We start from the raw sequence: 24,411 nt of genomic DNA, 5'->3' as shown, positions 1-24,411 counted from the left end.
GTCCATAACACCTGTCGAAGAGTCTCCCTGGTTGTTTTCCTCGTTACTAGCTATCCTGCACCCCGAAGGGCTCGCTTGCCCCCCAAAAAAGCTACTGTGCGTCCTGCAAGTAGCCAACCCACCTCATGACCTAGCCGCCCATCGAAGTGAATTCTGTCTCGTTGAAAACCACCCCACATATGCACCTCTCTGTTTATTTCCACCACCTCAAAGCCTTTCTTTCGACTCATCCGCCATATTTCTTGGTTTGCGTTGACAACCGCTCTTTGCAGGTTGCTATCACGCACCGGTACCTCCGGTATCGTGCATATCACTACCTGTACCTTAGGAGAAGTGGCGCGCATGTCATTGACGCCTTTCGCCAGTGTGGCTGCTAGTTCTGCTGTATCTTCATTTAGGACATCATTTCAACCACCTGAAATTATCACGAGGTTTCGTCTATCAGCTGTAGTTTTGAGTTTTGCACTCGCTTGCCTCATGACTGCTTCCAGCTTGCGTCCTGGGAATGCCCCTACTGCAATCCTCTTGTCACCTCTTACCCTCTCGTTGATGGCTTCTGTGCATCGATTTAAATTCGAGTCCCCGGCGATTATCACATGCTGTGACTTTTCAGCTGGAGCGTCCTGCACCTGGGGGCTACTTGCACCTGTGACGCCGGTTGCTTTCTCCCCTCCCAGCCCCACCACTACCTCGCTGAAGCTGGGCCTTGCGACAGTTGAACCGGGTAAACCTGTTTCTTTCCAAACTTGCTTGCTTTTCCTTCTCCACCGTTGTGGTTGCCGGTTCTCTACTGTTCTCTCCGTAGGCCGCTTCTTTGTTCAGCTTCGCTAGTGCTTCCTCGTTGGATTTCAGTCTTTCTCCCATTGCCCTCGTTTTCTCTTGCTCTGTCGCCAACGCAGTCTCGAGCTCATCGATTCTCACCAGCAGTTCACTTTGGGCAGCCATCATTTTCTCCATTTTTTCCTCGACCTCACATTGCCTACACTTCGCGTCAGCCTCTTCTCCATCCGCTTCTACGCTTGGGTCCACTTTCAAACCCACTCCACATCCTGAGCACTTTACAGTCTTTTTAGCCATGTCTTTTTGACACCAATTTTTCCTATACTCGATAATTACTAAACTCGAGCCCTGCACTACGAAAAAAAAGAAAGTCTAAACTCTACCTCAAAAATTTGCGTGTTCAATGTACGCGCACCTCCCCCACGGGGTGGAAAAAAAACAAAAAAATTTCAAACACACACACCCGCACTAACTAATAAATACCTGGTGACTGGCCCCCGAAAAAGCCGTACCATAAATTAAGTGCTACGAAGATTTCAACCGCTGCCTTATAATTATAAAGACAAGCTCAAAACATGCAAAAACACTTATCTGCGCAGTCGATCTGGAGCGCTCGAACAACACGTCCATCCACCGTGACAGCCCGAACAGAACCTGCGTGCACTTACCTGCGGAGTTCAGTGGTCTAGCAGCGCCACCCCGAACTTGCGGCGGCAGGCAGCGAAACGCCCCAATGCGAAGGCCGTAAGGGGAGTGCCGGAAAAGGAGTCGAGTCTGGCCATGGTATAGAGTAAAATAAGCGCACCCTTCCCAGGTGACTACAGGGGGAGCGCCCGCCCCTTTTGCCCCCCTCGTGCCTACGCCTATGGGCAGGCCTTTCGGAGATGCTCTTCGCATTTGTAGACGCCCTTGAAATAACTTCTTCGAAGGGGTTTAGCTACAACGAGCTTCACAGTGGCAGCTTGAAAGAGCTTGTGTCCGGCCTAAAAAGAAAATATGCCATACTGGACTGTGCAAAACATGGTCTGAACCTCACCAATCAAGTGACCAAGTTGTTGCTGTTCACCATTTGCGTTTTTACACAAAGGCACTCTACAAAAGTGCGAGAAAAGAGGAGTACATGAAGCTCAGGCGCGGCACCATGCTTGCAGCGCAATGTTCTGTGGGGCGCTTGTGAACTATAAAACTTTTTTTTCTTGTGAGAGAAAAAAAGACCCATGACGAATTACTAAGAATGCATTGTTGTAAACAGATAGTCACTACTCGGAAATGTGTAATATGACGTGTGTACAAAAAATACAAGATTTTCATTGAAATACCGCTCGTAATTCTTGTCTCTGAGTTTGACGTTACGAATGATGGTGCTTTATTTATTATTTGTGCTTTGCCGTAGAAGGCGTTGCAAGAAATGGCTCACAACCGTGTTCATCGTTCCATTCTTCTGCCACTTACATCGATGAAATGTTTCAGTGCCTTCGCGCGCTCCCTTTCGGCACCCTGTCAATATGTCAGTTCAGTCGCGCACCCATGTAGGCATCCTGTTATTCCAAAAGCTAATTAACATATTTTCTTGGTCGCTGTAGTATCGTGCGGCGGACGCGCCGACACTGCATCGACTTGCGCTCCATATAACTGTAGCAACGCGCAGTCGACGCGCTCCTCTTTCGCTACGTCGAGCGCCTTCTGTAGTGTGACGACCTTGCCCATTTTGAAAAAAAGTTCTTTGTAGGTGCGGTGACGTGATGCCAGAGACGTTCTGGTCGAAAGCGAGGGCAATGCCCGCCGCCCCGAATTCACAAAGCATGGCCAGTCGGCGTACTTCCTGTATAACTTCTACCGCCGACTGGTCTGGGCCCTGATGCAGGGCTTTGAAGTAATCGCGCAGACATGCCGCGTCCGGTTGAGGGTCAAAGATTTCATTCAGCAGCGCAAAGGCTGCGTCATACAAGTTCGTACACGTCATCTACTGAGTTCGCAAGTCGGATCCCGACTGCTGCTTATCTTCGGTGGCACGCAGGTAAGTGCTGAGTCCCTCGACGCCCAAGGATTTGGGGAGCAGAACCTTCTTGTGCTTCGGACACAGGACGCCACTGCCTTCATGGAATAAGCGGTACACCGGAGCACTGAAGAAATGGAGGTGGAGGGTTAGCCATGTTCATGCTAGCCGAATAGAGCGTCGAGATGGCAGATCAGGGGAAATGCGCACGTAGGTAGGCCTCGTGGCCAGATTGGCACGGAAAGTGTACAAACGTAGAATAAATATGCGAAATGCAGTAGCGGTGGGACAGCTTGCACGGGTGCTGAGTCGACAGCACGATGAAGAAGGCTGGATGCCCACCTTGATGCCTGATGCATGTGGATTGAAAATTCTCGCCGCAAAAATGTATTCACCGTGCGGCGCGTCTACCGCACGATACTACAGTCGCCATTTGAGGTCATGCACGAGCAACAAAAGGTATTTTGAATGTTTCACATTGCCCGCGCGCGCGTGGTTTATTCCCGCCTCTGCGCAGGGCATATCACTGCACTGGGTGACGTATGGATGGATGGATGGATGGATATGGCTGTACCCTTTAGATCGGGCGGTGGCTAGCGCCACCAAGCCGTAATACCTAATGAACCAAAAACTATATTTTTTTTTCCTTAAAAAAAAAGAGTTTGAGGATTTGTACTTTGCAGTGAAGAGTTTAATTTTCACTCGTGCCTTGGCTTTAGCCACCAATCAGATAACCTCCTTCTAGTTAAGTCTACCCGCTTAAAGTTTATTTTGCCCTCCTGGTCCCTAATTCCCAGTGCTTTGAAAAACTCTGCGCCATCATCCTTAACTATAGGGTGAAGCCCTTTACAGAACATTATCAAGTGTTCGGCAGTTTCTTTTTCCTCTCCACACGCACTGCATACCGTGTCTACCCCTTCGTATTTGGCCAGATATGTCTTGGTTCGCAGTACTCCCGTTCTGGCCTCAAACAGTAGAAAACTACCCCGAGTATTATCATAGATCCTTTCCTTGGCAATTTCCTGCTTAAACGTTCGATAGATCTCTAGCGCGGACTTCTTTATCATGCCCATTCTTCACTTGTCAGTCTTCGTTTCCTTCACGTGCAAACATCTACCAGCGCTACCTGGTGGTTTCCTCGCAAGGCGTTAGCGCTAGCCGGCGAGTTCATTACACTTCGCTATTCTAGCCTCTGTAGCTGCTCCTTTAGGAGAGATGGGAAAATTTCAGCTGTTTTATTCAGTAAACAGTGAACGCACCCGCCGCCCGTGGAATTTTTGTCGCCGCCTGTGCTCGCCAACTGCTCTGGCGTTGCCGAAAAACTCGTTTACCGAGGGGCTCACCCATGAATATGTGTGCGGTCGCCAGTGTTTCCTGTGATCTCTCGTTGTTGCAAGGTGCGATCGCCGCAAGTTTGAGTATTAGTCCTACTGTGCGGAGATTTTTTTCTTCTTTTTAAAGAATGAACACTCTGTCTCTTCAATATATCTGCTGTCGCCAGGGTCTTTTGATCCCTCGCGTTTTCGCCAAAATGATCGCCGTTGTGTTGAACTCCTCGCCTTCTTTCTTTTACTGTGGGAAATCTTGTACCTGTATAGGTGTGTTCCCACCTGTGTTTTCTTTGATCGCACGTTGTTGCAACACGTGATCGCCGTAAGTTTGAGTTCCAGTGCGCAATGTGTTTATTTCTTTCCCGGCCACTCTTTGCAACACATTTCACAACCTCATGCCAGTACAAGTGGTGCATCTGAGTCAGTGGCACATTGCGCGAATGAATGCGTTAAAGAGAAGGACAGTTTATCGCCGTACGGTCACGTTATTTGTACAAACATCACTGACGAACGTCACGACTACAGCGGGGCAGAGAACTACGCCTTAAAGATGAATACGTCATGACACTTAGTCAAGCCAACAGCAAGATGTGCAAGGTAATAAAACATAATGCCTCATAACGTAAAAAAATAACTGGCCACATGGTTTCTGGTGACTGAAATTCATGCTTTGGGAATTATGTCAGTTCATGAGCCGTCTCAATGACTGTAGCCATGGAAGAGATGCATCGGTAAAAAAGGCTAAAATCTTCTCATTCAGTGACTATTTTACATACGACATCTGGGCAGTGTCTTCTTGGGCTGTTAAGTCGTTGTTTTCTTGTATTTTATACTGCGACGTGAATTAACGAAGTGTTGAAACATCGCATGATCGGACACAACCCTTTTTTTGCGTATGCGTCTACCGCAGCAGTACTAGCTTTGTTGTTAAAGAATGAAAAGGCAAAAGTTGACAGCCCAATATGGCGGCACCTCCTAACTAATATAGGCCTCAGGTGATTCACAGTGGCGACGCCTTGAAACCAACACTTACGGTGCACAGCAGTGTCCTCACACAAGAAACAGTAAAAAGCGCATTTTTCTTCTCGTCTGAAACACTACAACTAAAAATTATGCGAAACTGGCACAACTTGGCCACATGCTTTCGCAATTATACCACTCAGGGTCAAATGTATCTTGTATTATTCTGGAGCAGTCACAGTGACGTTACAGCATGTACTCTTGGATTGTGAAATAGTTGAGAATTACAAAACCCCTTAGATGAGCTACAGGCAGAATGAAGAGTTGCACTGACTAGCTCAGATCCCGACAGCAAACTTTGACTACTTCATTTATAGGGTTTAACGCCCAAAAACCACCTGTGATGAGTTTGTGCGCATTTAAAAAGTGCGCCATTTCATCAGCGAGAAGAAGATGAAGATTACGCTCGGTTGCGGCACGTGTGGGCGTGAACATTTTGGTCCAATGAGGTCCCTCCACGAAGATTTAGGAGAGCCACTAGAGAAGAACAGCGAAGCTACAGGCAGACGTGGCTGAGTCGGGATCGAGAGAAGGTGGCCAGGGCGCGCGAGAGGCGGCCAGCAGAGCTCCTGCATCAAGGTCCCAGTGGTCTCCCACCTTGACACTGATCTTCTTCTCGTCACCTGACGTAGGCCAAGCTGGTTCTGGTCTTCTGGCGTAGGCCAAGAAACGTCTCCGGCTTCGTGTGCGAGCTGCGGCTGCCGAACGCCGAAAGGTCACTGACTTTGACCAGCCCAACGCTTCCTTCCGTGCAAGTCAACCTCGTGAGCGTTTCAAGCTAATCACCAGTCTTTCCCCTACTGCACGAGCGCGTCTTCACCGTTACTCGGTCGCATCAGTTGCAAGCCCCGCATCACCGCTGTCACCATTAGCGTGAGTGCGTTCATGACTTGGTAGCAGAGCCTCCGCTGCAAGCACCGCGTCCCGCTATGTTGTGACTAGCCATATTTTCCACTGAACATTTATGCTCACGCAGTGTTCAAGTATTTAGCCGTTTGTTCTTCTTGCTAACCTCTTTTAGATATGTATTCTGTGTTCTTTGTCTGCTATTTGTATTTTAGGGGTTTTAAATATATTGAGTGTTGAGGATTTGAATGGAAGCAAATGGTCTCGTCAGCTCATTTTGCGATAATAGTTATGCCACCGGTTTTTTGTTTACACGAACCTACACGAGACCTTGCCCATTAAAAGGCCTCGTGACACCACCATATGATTAATAGAGATGCTGTAGTGGAGGGATCCAACGATTTCGACCAGCCGGGGTACTTTGACGTGTGCGCAAATCTGAGCACACGGGCATGCAGCATTTCCGCCTCCATCGAAAATGCAGTCGTCACAGCCGAGATTCCATCTCGCTCCGTGCCGACCAGCAGCGAGTAACTTAGCCTTAGCCACCGCAGCGGGGCCACAACCAACTTTCAACAATGTATCAATTTCTGGAAGCTCCTGAGAGACAGTCCTTCGGTTTCGCCTATACAAAAGCAAGTGACTTGCAGAATATTTATTAGAGATGTTTAACTGTTTAATTACCTTGCCAGTAAACTTATTGGTTTGATCCCCTTTGTTGAAGTTTCCAGAGGCATTGAACTCTTAGCATAAACTACAGCCTGTGCAAAAAAGGGCCGAGTGACTGCAAACTCAAATGGAGAGTTTGTTCAGGATGTAGAACGCCGATCCCCTGTTAAAACTTAAGGTGTTACGAGCCTCTAAGATCTGTTCACGGTAGCTAGTGGTGCGGCGTTCCAGTGAATAATTTATCCTAATAATGAAGTGGGAGTCACTGACCAAGTGGAAATGAGAACCCACCTTGGGATCCTACAGGTCCCGGAGAACCAGTACTGATCCCGAAACATCATTCTGTTCTCCACCTTGGTGACTGACTTCAAATTCATCATCATGTTTCGTCACCACATAAACTTGCATCGAGCCCTCGTCTACATTCTCACAATAATGTCACAAATGTGCATTGAAAGCGCGTGCGTTGATCTGGAGTGAACTTAATGAGTGCATGATTGACAGTTGTGATAATTAGAACAAGCAGTAAGAGGATTTGTGCAAACTACTAATAAGCACTCAAATCACTGGTGTATTTCTGCTTTCATCAAAGGGTGTATGCAGGCAAACAAATCAGTCCGCATTTACCGCTGCTTATGTCACTGAAATGCTAAATTCACACCCCTTTGCAGGTTGGTGTTTCATAAAACGTGGCTTTTAATAACGCCTAAAACCTGCACCTCACTGTCCGGCTAAGATTGACCTTAAGTGCAAGAACGTCAACAGGAATAGAAAGCGTAATGGTGCCTTCCTGCATTAAAAAAAGGGCACTGACAGCTGTGACATCACACTAACCACAGCACAGCAGCCGAAATTGTAGACAAAACATGCCTTTTTTGGCGTGCTTCAACAACGGCATGTCAGCATCTGAAGCACCGTGCTAAAGATACTTCAGGTGAGCGAACAACAGAAATACCGGTTCCGCGACTAGGTTTGGTTTTGCAAGCAGCCTGAGATAAGGCACTAGATACTTCGACCCCGCAGGGTCAGTTGATCTATCTATCTATCTATCTATCTATCTATATATCTATCTATCTATCTATCTATCTATCTATCTATCTATCTATCTATCTATCTATCTATCTATCTATCTATCTATCTATCTATCTATCTATCTATCTATCTATCTATCTATCTATCCATCCATCCATCCATCCATCCATCCATCCATCCATCCATCCATCCATCCATCCATCCATCCATCCATCCATCCATCCATCCATCCATCCATCCATCCATCCATCCATCCATCCATCCATCCATCCATCCATCCATCCATCCATCCATCCATCCATCCATCCATCCATCCATCCATCCATCCATCCATCCATCCATCCATCTATCTATCTATCTATCTATCTATCTATCTATCTATCTATCTATCTATCTATCTATCTATCTATCTATCTATCTATCTATCTATCTATCTATCTATCTATCTATCTATCTAGTTGCTTACGACTTTTAGCGCTCCTGGCCGCTTCGATAATGGTATCGATACCAACTTGGTATAGGATAACATGACTGTATAAAGAACACATTTCACTAGTCGTAACATGAAAATCAAGACTTGCATGTCATGAATATTATGATTTACATTTCATGGTCCTGCATCTCTTGTGGTGGTTCCGTTCACATGGAATGTTGCGAAACTGGTGAGGTATGACATGATTGCGTGGCGAACACAAGCGACAGACCCTAACATAAAAATCAAGACACGCGTGCCATGTAATAACATGACTACATGCAACGCTCATGATGCACTTGCGGTCGTTTTGCTAGCGTCACATACACCAAATTTGGTACTGCAAGACATAAATAAATGACGAATGTATGATACTAGTGCAAACATGATAAACATCAAATTCGTGTCATGTAATAACATGACTACGTGCTAGGCTCCTGATGCGCTCACAGCCGTTTCGCTAGCTTCACATATACCAAACTGGGTATTAAGCGCGAGACAGACGTGCGATTTTCTCTGCGATTCGGCGTGCGGTGCGACGATGCGACTGCCGGAGTGGTGATGTTTCGTGACGTTTCATGACGTATCATCGCGTCGCACCGCCGCATAGCCGGTGCGGTGAGCATTAAACCGACCACATATTTTTGTCGCAGCATCGCACCGCCGCATGGCAGCAGCCGATCACAGCGCGAAGAGGGAAACGTCTAGTTGACGTGCGACGAAGCCGGTGAACCAGCTAGTGGAGCTGCCATATTGCTAAATTTTCATGGTGAGGAGGTAGCTCCATCGGTGCCGACAGTTTCTACAAAACCATGAATTTAGAAGCGGCTCGATTTTCGAGTAAATTATTAAACTCACTTGTATGGCATGAGCCGGTTCTGACGAATCAGGACTCGGTAATGTACCAGAATGCGGATGCACACGCGGATGCCTGGAGACAAGTCGTCAGCACGCTAGGCCTTTCTTAGACAGATGGTATGTAAATGTGCTTCAATGTCAAATCATTTTTTGCACGCTTTTTGGTAGTGTGAACTGCGCACGAAGCTGAGTTTTTCACGTGAGATAAAGTTTAAAACGCTACGTTTTAGACCCACACGGCGGGAACCTTGAAGCGGGACGTACGGCAAATATGGAAAGCTACGTTTACCGGTTTCAAATTAGCAAGTGACATCCATCGGATTACACTCTGTAGTGGTTAGAAACGGAACGTAATGACCAATTTTGTGCGTCTATGGCTTCTTTTCATAAAGTAATGTACGCCGGCGCTTACATTATGACCCCATAAAAGTGTTGTGGCGAGCAAACGAGCCCGCGCCTCTCGAGCCGCTATGTAGCCTCGAGTAAAGGGGCCTCGCATGAAAGCCAGTTTTTACACTTCGAACGGAAAGTCTTGCAACCACGTTTAATGCGTCGTCTAACATAGCTGTTGCAGTCTTAACGTCAACCAAATTGTCTTAACATCAATCATAAGTGATGTACGTATAATATTAAATTGTTACGCAGTAACAATTTAATATTATACGTACATCAGTGTTACACAGCTCGTGCAATTTTTGTGGCATTAAAAGGTTAAACATTGAAACATTTTTCGACTGTGAACAATTCTTTGACCACATTGCCCACTTTGTCAATGCAAGCATTAAAATTGCAATTCTGTTGGCCGATTTCGTGTATAGTATTATGATATGTCTGAGTGGCAAATTCAGAAGCATTGATAAAAGAATCAGTAAAGAGCATGGAATGCGACATGTCATCTTGCCTTCAGAGTTCTTTTTTCTTGCTTCTTAGTTGGTGTCACCAATATTTTATCAAAATTGTTTGGAGAAATCGTGCATAATGTGTTTTTGTTACCTTTACCTTTCTAGAAAATGTTAAGCTTGTGTATAATAGATGAAGTAATTTAACAGACACGTTCTCTAGAAAACTAAGAGAACTGAAGAAAAAGAGCTGAGCCGGGGCAAGGAAGGCAACACTAAAATAGAAAATTTTCGACCTCCAACTCTTCTTGAAGGACTTCACCGAGCCACGTTAGTTATTCCAAGCTTTGTTTGTGATTTGTAGCAAATGTTGAAGCGTTGAAAGTAGCTGACACTTTAAAATATCTTACTTAGAGCGGAAACACCTGACACCCAAACTGCTCCCATCGTTGTGGCGACAGTGTCACTGACACATACTAAAGAAAAAAATGGACACATCATTGCACTGATTATCACTTGAAGTTTATCAGTGAGGCTCATGTACTTAGAATTAGGTGCACTTCTTGAAGCATTTTCATCTAACTACTTCAACTAATTTTCTACTAACTAAAATTTCAACTAACTAGCAACAAATTCACATCACGTACCATTCATCTACTGTTTGTTTGTCATTCTCTTGGAAATCGGTAGAGCTTTACTTGTGGAATCGTCCCCTTCAAGTATAGATTATTACCAGTTAGTAGCATAATAACAATTAGGAAAGGGGTGCTGTCGGGCCTGCAAACTAGAAGCGACTGAGAGAAATGTGGGAGGATCGTTCGGCTACGAAGGTTTTCAACTACTTGTACATTAAGAATGTCGATACAAAATGAAGGAAGCGAACCAGAAAATTGACGAGTGAATACCTAGAAAACAGCAGGGGGCCAAACCAGAAAAAATTATTGGTTAAGAAGAACGTGAAAGAAACGAAGACTGACATGTGTAGAATTCGCATGATTAAAAAGTCCGCACAAGAGATATATCGAAATTTTAGGCAAGAAATTGCAGAGGAAAGGATCTATGATAATACTCGGGCTAGTTCTCTACTGTTTGAAGCCATGAGAGGCGTATTGTGAACCAAGACATATAAGGCCAAATATGAAGGGGTAGACACGGTATGTAATGCATGCGGAGAGGAGGAGGAAACTTCCGAACACTTGATAATGTTCTGTAAAGGCTTCACCCTATAGTTCAGGATGATGGCGCAGAGTTTTTCAAAGCAGTGGGGTTTAGAGACAGAGAGGGCAAAATAGACTTTAAGCGGCTAGAATGAACTAGAAGGAGGTTATCTGATTGGTGGCTAAAGTGAAGGCCCAAGTGAAAATTAAGATATTCAATGCAAATCACCAGTCCTATACTTCTCTATTTAAAAGAAAAAAGATAAATCTAGTTATTGGTTCACTAAGCATTACAGCTAGGTGGCGTTAGCGGCCACCCGATGTAAAGGGTAGAGCCACATCAATCCATCCATCCACTGTGATGGAGCATGCCAGCATAAAGATCAGTGGCGAAACTTGAGCCGTGCCCCCCCCCCCCCCCCCCCGTGAAAGCAGAAGAGGTCTGTGTTTCGGCAACGCCACTAGTGATGACTGCTACTGCTGCTAGTAGTCATCATTATCATTTATTTCAAATCAAACAAAGGAATAAGTGCATAGTAAGAATGTAAAGGAGGTGCTATAGTCATAGACTTAAATGGGACCTTCTGCGCTTGTAAGGTGGCTACTGTACATGTTGCCCCACAGTTCAATGTTGTAGATAAGATGGGAATGAACAAAAGCATAATAAAGTGATATGTGAGTAGACAAGGAGAAGTGCAATCGAGCTTTGTTGAGAGTGTATATACTGTAGGTCATTTTTTTCCTGTTAGAGACGTGTAGATGAAACTTAGGGTGGCGATGAAGTTCCAGACCTACAAATGCTTTACAGACAATGCTGATATGAGGAAAAGACGACAAATTTGGTCTTATTATTGTTGATTAGCATGTTGTTATTTTCACATCACGTACACATTCTCAAAAAGTCTTCAATTAGCATATTGATAGTGTAGATATGCAGCGATCAGAAATATGGATCCTCTTGTCGTTAGCATATAAGATACAATTAGATGAGAGGCAAGTCATTATTATTATAAATTAGGAACAGTAGGGAACCTAACATGACCTTTTGTGGCACACCCATCTTAGTAGTTACTCCTTTAGAATGGGAGCCAGATATAGCAATGGTTTGTTTTCTATCCTGTGAATAACTCTCTATATGGAGCTGAGGTGGACCGGTTATTCCAATAGCTTCAAATTTTGCAAAATGAATGGGGTGAATAGTAGTGTCTAATGCTTTTCAAAGGTCAATGAATATGGATGCTGCAAATTCGCCTTGATCAGTAGCTTTTTTGAGTAACCGGTAAGTGTTATAAGAGCTACATTTATTGAAGAGCTGGAGCAAAAACCATATTGATAGCGAGAAAGAATACAGAATTCATTCATGTATATTGTGATTCACTTGACGATTATTTTATTGTAATGCAATATACCTGCTTGTGACAAGTTCTCTGAAACACTGTGAAGAATTATCACTACAAAGATACCGTAGATAGATGGCACATCTTCACATGTATCTATGTCATGTAATTCCTTCACTTATTTTTGAGTTGCAATAATTCTTAGTAGTGCAAGTCCAACTTGGTGTTGTCAGTGGCTAGGGTGTTCGGCTGTTGACCCGAAGGTTGCAAGTTTGATCCTGGCTTGGGCAGTTGCATTTCAATGGAGGCAAAACGGCCCGTGTGCTGTGCAAGGTCAGTGCACGTTAAGGAACACCAGACTGTCGGAAGTTTTCCGAGCCCTCCACCACGGCGTTCCTCAGAAAATGCAAAACCCCAGATGTTATTAAAATCGTTATGTGAACTCAACCGTCTCAGACTGGCAACATAGAAAATGCTAGAACAGCTAGATGCTTACTTTCAGTGCAATAATGCATAGTACCTAATGCATGCATTCAAAAAATTGTATTTGTTACTGCTGTATTCTTCATGGCAACAAATATGTCGCTGCTTGTTATTATCATAGAACAAACGGTAACCTGGACGAAGAGAGCACAGATGCCACTGAAGATCCAGCATTGGTGTTCACATCAATGTTGCCCCCTCGGTGTGCCAGTGCTCAGAGTGAAAGTAATTATTGCTCTGACACAACCGACTACACCATACCCACTTCTCCTCCCAATTCAGAAGATCACACTAACTTTTTCTTTCGGCCTATATCTGCTCCAACTATTCCCACTCTTTCAATACAACCGCCCACCTGAACACCTGTTCTATCTACCTCTTCGACGCTCATCCCACTATGTAAGACGCGACGCAAAACACAAACAAAGAAAGCAAACAAAAGAAAACAAGCAGCCAGCTTGCTGGATAAAGTTGATAAAGAACTGTAAGACAAAAAGAAAACAGAACAGAATAATATTTGCTTTCCCTGGCCGAGCACATGGACAATGTACCTGAACATCTGAGGGGGCAATGCAAAATGCACCTTCTAGAAGTGCAAATGCACTATGAAGTTGGAGAAGTGCTGACCGTTTTGTCGTCAATCCAAGGGCCGGCTATTCGATCAAGCCAACACTAATATGAGTGTTCCCAGAAACAATGTAAATAAAATTTTTCAATTTTTCCCAATTGCGTAAAGTTCGTTTTCTCTTTATGAAAAGTTTGGGGCCTAAGCAGCACTTGGGCCCTAGTACTTCGTAAAAAGGAAGTGATAGAAAATAGGCCATCGGAGCCCGAGTAAACGATGACGATAGTTAAAGCGCGAGAACAAAACGCAGACGCAGAGACAAGAAAGACACTGCGTCGTCGTTCTGTTGTCGCACTATAACTATCGTCATGCCGTACCAACTAGCCCAAGCTGCCACTCTTCCGAGTAAATGATTGACGCTGAAGTTCAGTTTTCTCTCATATGAAACACAATATACAAATTTTTAAATCAAGGCAGAACCATTATGCAAGTGAATTGCTATAGGGCATGTAGCACCCAGAACATGTAGTTATTGCATAGGCAAAACAACTATTGTTTTTCACACTTAATATTTTAGTTTTACAGAAAAAGTTTATATTGTATTTTTCAGAAAGTGGAGCAAGAGCTAAAGGCCACGTGGGCTCACAGAGGCTTGGTGTTCAAAAATACTATTGCAAGCTTCCAAAACAATCGTATATTCTCCGTATAAGCTCCGTTATGACAAACTCATTCGTGGCAGTAAAACATACGTTTTTGATCAGGCTAAGCAGTTGGTTGTCGAACGTCAGGCCTAGCAACGAGCGCAAAAGCTAGGAAGGCCGAATCAGAGTGTTAAGCATGATCTCTCGCTGCTTTACACTGACATTTGCAGCCTGATGCCAAAACTTGATCCGTTATGCATCTTGAACTCTTCTTCTTCTAGCAACGTCATTCTGTTGACGGAAACGTGGCTAACCTCTAACATACTTGATTCCGAGATGCTTCCTGATCTACCAGATTTTGACATCTTTCGCAAGGACCGCTTTAATGAAAACCGTGGGGGCGGTGTGGCGATTGCCACACATCGTTTGCTTAAGTGCTCTGCTGTAAATGTAAAAACTTCTCTGGAAATGGTTTGGACTTGCTGCCACGCCACTTCACCGCACATGTTTTTCAGCTGTTGCTACCGTCCACCAAGCACCGATAGCTCCTTTTTTTCGTCTTTCCACGAAGCATTGTTAGAACTAACAACGATGTATCCCAACACGCCCGTCTTATTATTCGGAGATTTCAATTTTCCTTCAGTAGATTGGGATAATGTTGCGTCATGTCTTGCACAAAATAACATGGCTACAGAATTTGTAAACATATGTTTGCTTTTTGTTCTCTCACAGCTGGTCAATAAACCTACCCCAGTAACCCAACACTCGTCAACAGTCTTGGACCTCCTTTGCACGTCACACCCCGATAATGTGCCCCCTCCCCTCTTACGTATATCCGCGGTTTTAGCGACCACAACGTCAATCATGCATCATTTCCTTGCAACATCTAAAAAAGCAAGAAATCTAAAAAAGTACTCGCGCTGTACGACGAAGCGGATATTGCCAGCATTAACCGTGAACTTTGTTTTTCACGAAAAACTTGCCCTTACATGTCGGCAGCATTCAACTAAGAGCATTTGGATACTATTCAAAGCCAAAGTGCTGCGTTTTATGAATCTTTACATCTCAACTATCACTATAAATGAAAAAGTGCGCTCTCCTGGTTTAACAAATCTTTAAAAGGCCTTAATAATGAAAAAGCGATTATTTCGAGTTGCTAAACGAATTGGTTCATCCTCTGCCTGTCACAAGAATAATGAGGTCGTTAAAGAGTACAACTCATTGAAGCACGCGCCAAGCGTGACTGCTATTCAACTACCATACCAAATATGCTGCAGTCTAACCTGCGGCGTTTTGGGAAAGCGATTAAGCCTGATAATAAAAGTGTTTTTTCACTATGTGATAACACGGGGGCAATCATTGCTGATTCTGAAGTTCCCGATGCACTGAATCTAGCGTTTTGTTCAGCATTCACAAAAGAAAGTATAGATGCATTACTACACTTTTTATATTTCAATTTTCCTTCAATGGAGGGTATTGAATTTCGGGCAGAGGGCATTGTCAAGGTCATTGACTCTCCGAAGTGCTCTTCATCCTACGGTATAGACAGAATCAGCGCGAAAGTACTAAAAAGTACAAAATATGCATACAGTGCGATTTTTTGAATTATTTTTCAGCACTCACTTGACACAGGTACAGTGCCAGATGACTGGAGGACAGGGAAGGTCATTCCAGTTTTCATAAAAGGTGACCGGTCTTCCCCTGGAAACTACCGTTCCATTTCCTTCACCAGCATATGCTCCAAGATCACGGAACACGTCATCTACTCTCAAATTACTTATTTCCTAAGCTCGCTGAACTTCTTTCATCTAAATCATTATGGTTTCAGGAAGGGTCACTCATGCGAATCTCAGCTTGCTCTATTCATTCATGATATTCATTTAAACTTAAACAGTAACCTTCCAATCGATGCTCTATTTTTAGATTTTGAAAAGGCCTTCGATAAGGTTCCTCATTCTCGTCTTTTGTTGACATTGTCGTGCCTAAACATTCATCCGCATGTTCGCAATTAGATTGAGTATTTATTAACCAACCGGAAACACTTCGTGTACGCTAACAACTACACATCATACACTTCACCCGTTCTGTCTGAAGTGCCCCAAAGCACTGTTTTAGGGCCGCTCCTCCTCCTAATCTACATAAACGACCTGCCATCTACTGTAACCTCTGAAATAAGTGTTTTTGCAGATGATCGCGTCGTGTACCGTCCTATCAATAACTCCTCCAACGTTTGTACTCTTCAGGAAGACCTCCTTCGTATTCAAGACTGGTGTACCCCATGGCTCATGTCACTGAACACCAGTAAGACCGTGAACATTTCATTCCATCGTCGACCCAACCTTGCACCCTCCGTGTATATGATTATTAACAACATTATAGCTAATGTACATTCCTTCAAGTACCCAGGGCTTCACCTGTCTCAAGACTTATCTTGGACGGATCATATAACCCACATTATCAATTCAGCAAACAAAATGCTTGGTTACCTTTGCGGAAACCTTTTCATGGCGCCGTCACATGTAAGATTACTTGCATACATAACGCTCGTGCGACCTAAACTTGAATATGCCTCTGCTATATTTTTGACCCCCACCAATCTAATCTCACTAAAGCTCTCCAATCAGTCCAGAACAGTTCCGCCAGATTTATCCTTTCTGAGTATTCATATCACGCAAGCGTTTCGTCTCTAACGTCTAAGCTGGAGCTGGTGCCCCTTGCCTCTCATCGCCACACCTCAAGCCTTTGACTCTATCACAGATTCTTTCACACCATGCCTCGTGACAGTCGGTTGATTCAACTGACTCATCATACATCCCAAACAAGCCACCTGAACGCAGTAATTCCACCCCGTACCCGCACCACTACATTCCACCAGTCGTTCTTCGTCAGAACTGCCCGAGACTGAAATGGCCTTCCAAAAGATGTTGCACTTGTCCGTGAGGCAGCACGCTTTCGATATACTATCGAACATACATGAACTGATGTCTTTGGGCTTGCATTTGTGAAATGTATTGTCTTATTTTTGCCGCCAATTGTATCTACACTTTGTATTTTAGTCGTAATAATGTTTATTGTCATATTGTTTATTTTTTTCTCTTTACCTATGATGTCCACCCCTATTGTAATGTCCCTCGGGACCCTTGAGGTACCAATAAATAAAAATAAATAATAAATAAATATTCTGCCTCTGATGACAAGCGAGACTTATTCTGCTGGACATTCTGCCAATTGCAGTGCATTGTTGTTACACCGAAAGTGCCCCCTCTCGTATGTACGACACTAAGGTGCCTATTGTGCAATTTTCTGAATGCTTGGGGTTCTATAGAATATTAGGACGTTTCGTACTTGGGGGAAAACTTGGAGCGCCTGGCATCGCGATTTGACTAGAGCTGCAATCGTGCACGAGCAGCAGCTTATGCAATGGAGTTGACCCACGTCGTCTGCTACGACACAACACAAGTCGCATTATTAGCCAGCACACGAATATCGTTGTTAATGCAGGGACTGGGCATATACTCTGGAATAATCACTAAAAAAACTGCACTAGAAGATACGATACAAAGTAACAAGGGACGACAAACAATAACCTACAAATAAAGTACAGATGTGATAGTCAAGTGGTAGTGCAGCATGTAGCACCTGGTTCAATGTCTTCTGGCTTTACAAACCTTCAGAATTATTTTTGATTTGCAAGTTCTTTTAACTTCGCTTTGTGACTATTGTATTTGAGACAGCTTTTGGGAGCAATGTACTGTGCTGGCAGGACACTGCAATCAATATGACACAAGAAGTGTTTGACTGAATTTAATTATACAATAAAAGCATCATCCACAGTACCTTGCTTAATATAACCAGTCACTATCAAAAATCTAAACACTCTAAACGGAAATAATGCTGAACACGTAAGGTGAAACTCAAAATACAGAAAGACCTCCCAGTTTATTCAATGGTAATACCACATAACTTTTTTCTTATCTGAATGTAAACACAAGGCAAATTTACTAGCAGTTATTTCAACTAAGTAAGTTATGACAGTAAAAAACAATATTACACATGTAGCAGATCCTTGGAATGCTGTAGTAGGTCATACTTTCCAGTGCCTTCCTATTGCTCGTCCTATTTTGCTAATCTGAGCAAATGCCACTTATAAAGAGAGTGCGCCTTGACTTGCTATTGCGCTGCCTGCTCGTAGTGCTGTCTAATCAACGCCTGCACAAATTGGGGCAGAGTGTTGTGGCCTTAACACAACATCTAATTGCCTTCTACAACCAGATTACAATCACACATTGAAGGGCTTGCTTGTGCGTTTTGTGAGTGTGCGTTTTTCAGGGCAGGTGCACCATTTGTCAGCAACTGATCCACATAGTACATGGTTACCCCTTGAAGACGCAGAAGTTATAAAAGCACCTGCTGACATGCACTTTCCCCGTTCCAGGGCGCTCTGTGCAGTTTCTTAGTATAGTTTCGCACTCACTCAGGTATTTGGTTCCTCTATTGCTGACAACCTTTCGCTGGCCACTGTTCTCAGCTTCTGTGCCTTTATAAAAACTTTGTTTATCTTTTGCGAACTGTGTTTCTAAGTTTGATGCTTCATTTCAAACTTATTATCACTTCTCGTGAAGCTTCTTGGAAGAGATCAGCCCCTCTATTTACAGTAGTCAAATGCAATGACAAATTGCGATGACCCAGTGGTTGTTGATGCCTGCTACCACGCTCCTACCCACCGCACAAAATCGACAAAATATTTCCATACATGCCAGATCCTACTAAGTGTGCCTCTATTATTGCCACAGCTAGACATGCTGTAGAGTTTCGTGATGATTGGCGTTGGCTAAACAGAAGCATGGTATCAAGAGATAACAAAGAATAAAGGCCAAACAAAAAATAAAAATGTGGCCATCTCGCCGAAAGGCGTCAAGTATGGTTCAGAGACGAGGAAGGTGGCTATCAAAAGTGGGTGAGAAAATGATGATATCATCCAGATAGCAAGAGAGGTTGACAATTTAAACAGTCACAGACACATGGTTGCCCAAACTTTGAAGAAAAAGTCTCGGTGAAGCCGAATGTTTCCACCTGCCAGAGATTACGGGCAAGTCATTGTGGTCATCAGCCTTCCATCAAGGTATTCTCTCAGCTGCCATTGCCTTTTGTTTTCCCTATTATTCTCTCGTTGTTGGTACGCAATGTCTTTGTCACTCCACCATGACTTCACAGCCATTTGTTGGACCAACTGTAGCCATTATCATCTTTAGTTGACTAATAACGAAAAGTGGGATTGCCACAATTCGTGTGGCACATACCCATTTATGGTGGTGATTGTTTTTACCTGGTTCACACAGTTTCACGTATTCTTTAACACCTTTACTAAAAAATGCATTTTCAATGGAGGCAGAAATGATGAAGGCCCTTTTGCTCAGATATGGGTGCACGTTGAAGTACCCCAGGTGGTCGAAATTTCCAGAGCCCTTCACTACAGCGTCTCTCATAATAATATGGTGTTTTTCGGCCGTTACACCCCACATATCAAATAACTAAATAATTTCCCCTTTACTTGGCAGCAGGTAGGCCTGCATTGGGCGCTGTGTTGAAAGAACACCAGATCTTATCCTGCCAAGGCACTTTGCTTTCTTCACTGAAGAAATAACTAACATACAGGTTCCTGACCTGCCGAGCTGTTTTGGCAAAGTGGCGTGCCTGTGTACGAACCACTTGCATTGGCGGCTGTGCAAGAAGCTCACGCCAATGGCCAGACCGTCGCTGCCCTAAGCCATCCACAAAATCAGCAAAGCCAGGGCCACAATATGCATAATCCCTGTAAAATGTAAAATAATCCCTGTAATTGCATATATCTATTTATGAAAATAAAGCTTTATTGATTGATTGATTGATTGATTGATTGATGCATCAACATCTACAGTGCCTCAGTGCATTAGAAAGTTGTGGAGAGCAACGAGGGCCTTCACGATCTTTTCAGCTTGTTTCGGTTTTTGGCCCATGGTCCGCGCGAAGATTCTCCACCTGGTCACCAGAATCCCGAAGCGCTCTCAGAACACCTCCTATTTTACGGAAAAGAAAGAAAGAAAGAAAAAAGCATAATTGATGAGTTACCATTTCAATCCCCATCCCATCACTCTCAGGTAAACATATACTTTCAGCTCTATTTCGGAACAATCACCAACAACAGTAGCAGAAATTTTGGTGCCACTTCGTGTTACCAAAATCGACACAGGGAAAAGCCGCGATTTTCCATCTCTGGGCTCCCAATGAACAACGGGTTAGGGTTGCACATGACATCGGCCTTCTCTGATGAGGTGTAGGTAAGGAGAATCACTGATGTGAGCCCACGAGCCATGCTGCCCGCCCGAGAATTCTGTCCACCATATGAATGCGAAATTGAGGGAGCACTGCCACGAAACAGTCAAAGCGAATATTTGGTGGCATGCGAAAAATATGCAAGACAGCAACAGCAAATTTAACAATGCACATTTAAGGAACATGGTAATGCAAATACTGGGGATCTGAGTGGAGAATGGAACATGTGACAACGTAAACTAGATACCATAATCTCAGGTCGGCTACCATGTTCGTCCTTTATAGTGACATCACATCAAACAAAGCTTGTCCACAGCACCACAGGAGTAACTAGATCAGTCCAGAGCATTGTCAAAACTACAGGACAAAATTGGTAACTTCACTTCTGTCAGTGTTGCTGCAGTCGCCGACCAATTTTTCGTGCTTGGTGATGACTGCAATATTGTCGTAAAAATCCAACACGCTGAAAATTTGCACAGGCCATAAAATTCATTTCATCGGGATTATAGTGAAGGTGCAGAATACGTAATACGCACGATGGCTCAGAAACAGTTGCCACGCGACTTACATGACGACTTGAAGAATGACATCTACCGAAATTTTCCATGCTGTTTATACATGTTAAAAAATTCACAACAGTTCGTCTGCATCGTGTAGCACAAGCACTCGCTGCCTAGGCGGATATTGATACGTCGAAGTGCCGCGACGGATTTGCCGAAATGAGTACCAAGTTATCAAACTAGGACTGAAGAAGAAAAATTAACACTTCCTCTGAAATACAGGTTTGTCTAATTTACCTTGCTCTGCTCAATCGGTAATCGAAGATGCGCTTTTCGCCGTCTAGCCCTCGTCCAAGGTATGGCCGTAGAAAGTCGCTGCGGAGTTGGAAGGCTCCGTCTCCCACAAAAACGCAAAGCACTGGGTGGAACGTGTTCGGAAGTTCTAGGTCTCGCGGGATATGAAGCTTTCCATTCTCCAAGCGACACCCGAACTTTGATTGCTCCAGGACTCCACTATCACTCTGTTTGTCGTAAGCACCAACGTTGACGTTCACGAACTTGTAGTCACTCTCGACCACGGCAAGAAGAACAATAAAGTATGTGCCCTGCAATGAGTGGTTCATACAATAGGATTGTGTAACATTATTCTAGATACTTTAAAATGGTGATCTGCTGAGAGGCCAAATGAATGGGGTTGCAACATGAGAGTTCACACCTAGTGTTTCTAATTATTCAGCAGGGTAACTTTTAACAATGCATTCATGGAAACTGTAATGTAATATATAACTGCCCATACACCAACATTTTATCCAATCTTCAAGAAGAGAAAGGGACATAGGGAGAGCTGTGTCGATAGCAACACTTTCGGTGTGAAACCAATTCTATTATTTCTCGATTATTTTGTAACAGTTCAAAGCGAGCTTGATAAAAAAAGTGGGAATAAATTCCTAAGCATATTTTTATTATTGTTATCTGGAGTGCCCTGTTATAATGCATGTTATCGAAAAAAAGTACGTGAGAGCGTTAGAGAATGCTATCATACTTGCTGCAACTCTGATATATTGTATGACGTACCAACGTGCATGAGTGCTTTGTAGAGATCCTAGCACCATATTCCACACATCGGAACATCTGATGCCACCATTCAGACAGCACACTGAAACGTACTATGTGTTTAGTGCTTATAACGGCACATTAAATTTATTCGCAATAGACAATAATTTTAACAGAATGAAATTGTTTGCAGAGTGCATCAAAACATATACACACTAACCTTATCATTGAAGTACATACTTCAGGAGTTCGGAGGACACTCAATCTGTATGTGCTTTACATCAACAGCCCCAATACAGTTTGAAAACTGTCATGTCTGGCTGAATCCTTCAGCGATATGCAGCCATGTCTCCATTTTTGGTTTCTAAAATGAAACAAGCGGTCATTTTATCATTAATGGTAACATTGTTTGTGGGATCAGTCCTATGGGAGTGGAGATATCTTGGCCAGTGAAAGCTTCATTTTATCGATGAGAGGAAGTCTCAAGCATCATAAAGTGTTCACAGTTTAAAATCTTAGCTTCATGTACCATGGCCAACTGTAGTTTTGCCTAAGCCGCTATGCACAGTTGACCCCTTCAGGCCACTGGCAAACTAATAACCTTCCATATGCATCTATTTCGATCAAAGGTCATTCCTCTCCTCTTAGAGATAGCTCGCGAATCCTCTGGATGGCTTGAAGCATGCAGAAGTGTGCCTTTTAAAGTAAGGTACAGAGCTGGACATGTTTAAGTGTACTTACTTTCACGTCTGGCTGTATTTGGCGAGCCACAGGGTGCCATAGATAGCCACAAGACACAATTCTTTTTTACTATGCTCTGCTCACTGCACAGCATACTTTTTCCATGTCTGCAACAGCATCTTTGTATTTATTTAATTGATTTCAAGGAAGGCATTTGAAGGTTTTGACCTCTTTCAATTACCAAGTGTCATTACCAAATCAAGTGCTAAGCGCACTCACACTTAGCACTAGATGTTCTAGATTCTTCAAGAGATTGGCTTTTAATTTGTTGCAATAAAAGAAGAAATGAAAATTGTCATATTAGTATCATTTGAACGAGTCAGCAAGTTCTATAGGAAGAATGAAATAGCCTGACAAGTAGGATAAAGAAAGAATTACCTATTGCTATTTATTATGCCTAAGATAGTTAGAGCACGAATAATGCTTCAGAAACAGGAACTAAAACTGAGGAAACGAAACACAGCCAACTAGGTTACGGTGGATAAACATGTACCGCAGGCATGGCATGAAATGCGACATCACAACTTCAAGCATAACTTGTACATGCCAATGCTGAAGTGACCACATTGTGTCACAAGTATAATCTGTAAAGGTAGTGCTTTTGATGCCTGTGTTAGTGCCACATTGAGACACTGTTTCAGTTAGTTGACCGTCAGCAATTGGTGATTTAATTTTGTTAAAATGTACAAGTTGTAGTGGAGCATACGCACTAACGTGTATGCGCCTTTCAAAGAGAAGGAAAAACCCCGTGCTCTGATTGCACGAGAACCTGGGCTGCCTTTTGCCAGACTTGTCGTACGGCCATTTTTCGTTGCGACATCATTGTGACTTCTCCTGTTCAATAAACGTCATCACATTTGGTGGAGGCTGCTGAGATCCCCAAGCAGACCTGAAGCTCCGCTCTCGCAAGTTGCCCGAGAGACCACTGCAAAACATGACTGACGCAGTCGCCAACCAGCCCATCCCAGCCCAGCCAGCACCACCAGCTGTCTCGTCTACCTGCCCCGGCGCTACTCGCCAACGGGACTCACCAATCTTCAGCGGCAGTGGTGAGCAAGACGTCGAAGACTGGCTCTCCTTGTACGAATGCGTAAGCGCCAGCAACAAGTGGGACAACGACTCTAAGCTCGCCTACGCTTTCTTTTACTTGGCAGACATAGCTAAACTTTGGTTTACAAACCCCGAAACCGCCATCGCCAACTGGTCCTCCTTTAAGACACTCGTCACTGAAGCGTTCGGCCGACCAGAGGTCCGCAAGCTCCGCGCTGACCAGCGCCTGCGCCACCGAGCCCAGCAGTCTGGCGAGACATTTACTAGTTACATAGAGGACGTGCTCGACCTTTGCAGGCGTGTGAATCTATCTATGCCCGAAGAAGAGAAAATTCGGCAGATTCTCAAGGGCATCGAGGATGGCGCATTTCAGATGTTGCTAGCGAAAAGCCCGAACACGGTGGCAATCCTTGGAAGCCTCTGCCAGAGCTTTTATGAATTGCGCCGTCAGCGTTGCGTCGCCCAACAGAGTGTCCCACCACCGGATTTGATCTCGGCCGTCGCACTCACAAATGCCAACGTTTACCAAGAAAGTCTGTCCAATCAGATCAAAGACTTCATCAGGGAGGAAGTCGCCCGACAGCTCTCCTTGCTGCCGCATAGCGACGCGCCCACCACAAGCCTGCCTACGACACTGCAGCAGGCAATACGCACGGAAGTTTGTGATGTCCTCCCTACAGTGCAGGCCCCTTACCCATGCACTTCAGTAGCACCTAATCTCTCAGCTGT

General features: G+C 44.1%; 1 protein-coding gene across 1 annotated transcript; it reads right to left on the bottom strand.

The window, feature by feature from the left end:
* Positions 1-17,814: 17,814 nt before the first annotated feature.
* LOC119173551 (uncharacterized) lies at positions 17,815-24,079 on the bottom strand. Its single transcript, XM_075896421.1, has 3 exons — positions 22,112-24,079; positions 21,136-21,443; positions 17,815-20,082 (listed from the first exon to the last, which is right to left on the bottom strand). Exons 1-3 carry the CDS (start codon positions 22,127-22,129, stop codon positions 20,049-20,051), a joined length of 360 nt encoding a protein of 119 aa, XP_075752536.1. The 5' UTR covers positions 22,130-24,079; the 3' UTR covers positions 17,815-20,048.
* Between the last annotated feature and the right edge of the window lie 332 nt (positions 24,080-24,411).

The sequence above is a fragment of the Rhipicephalus microplus genome, chromosome 5 (genome assembly GCF_043290135.1).
Source record: "Rhipicephalus microplus isolate Deutch F79 chromosome 5, USDA_Rmic, whole genome shotgun sequence".
Classification (NCBI taxonomy): Eukaryota; Metazoa; Arthropoda; class Arachnida; order Ixodida; family Ixodidae; genus Rhipicephalus; species Rhipicephalus microplus.
The sequence above is the reverse complement of the archived record's forward strand: the minus strand, read 5'-3'. Positions and strand labels throughout refer to the sequence as shown.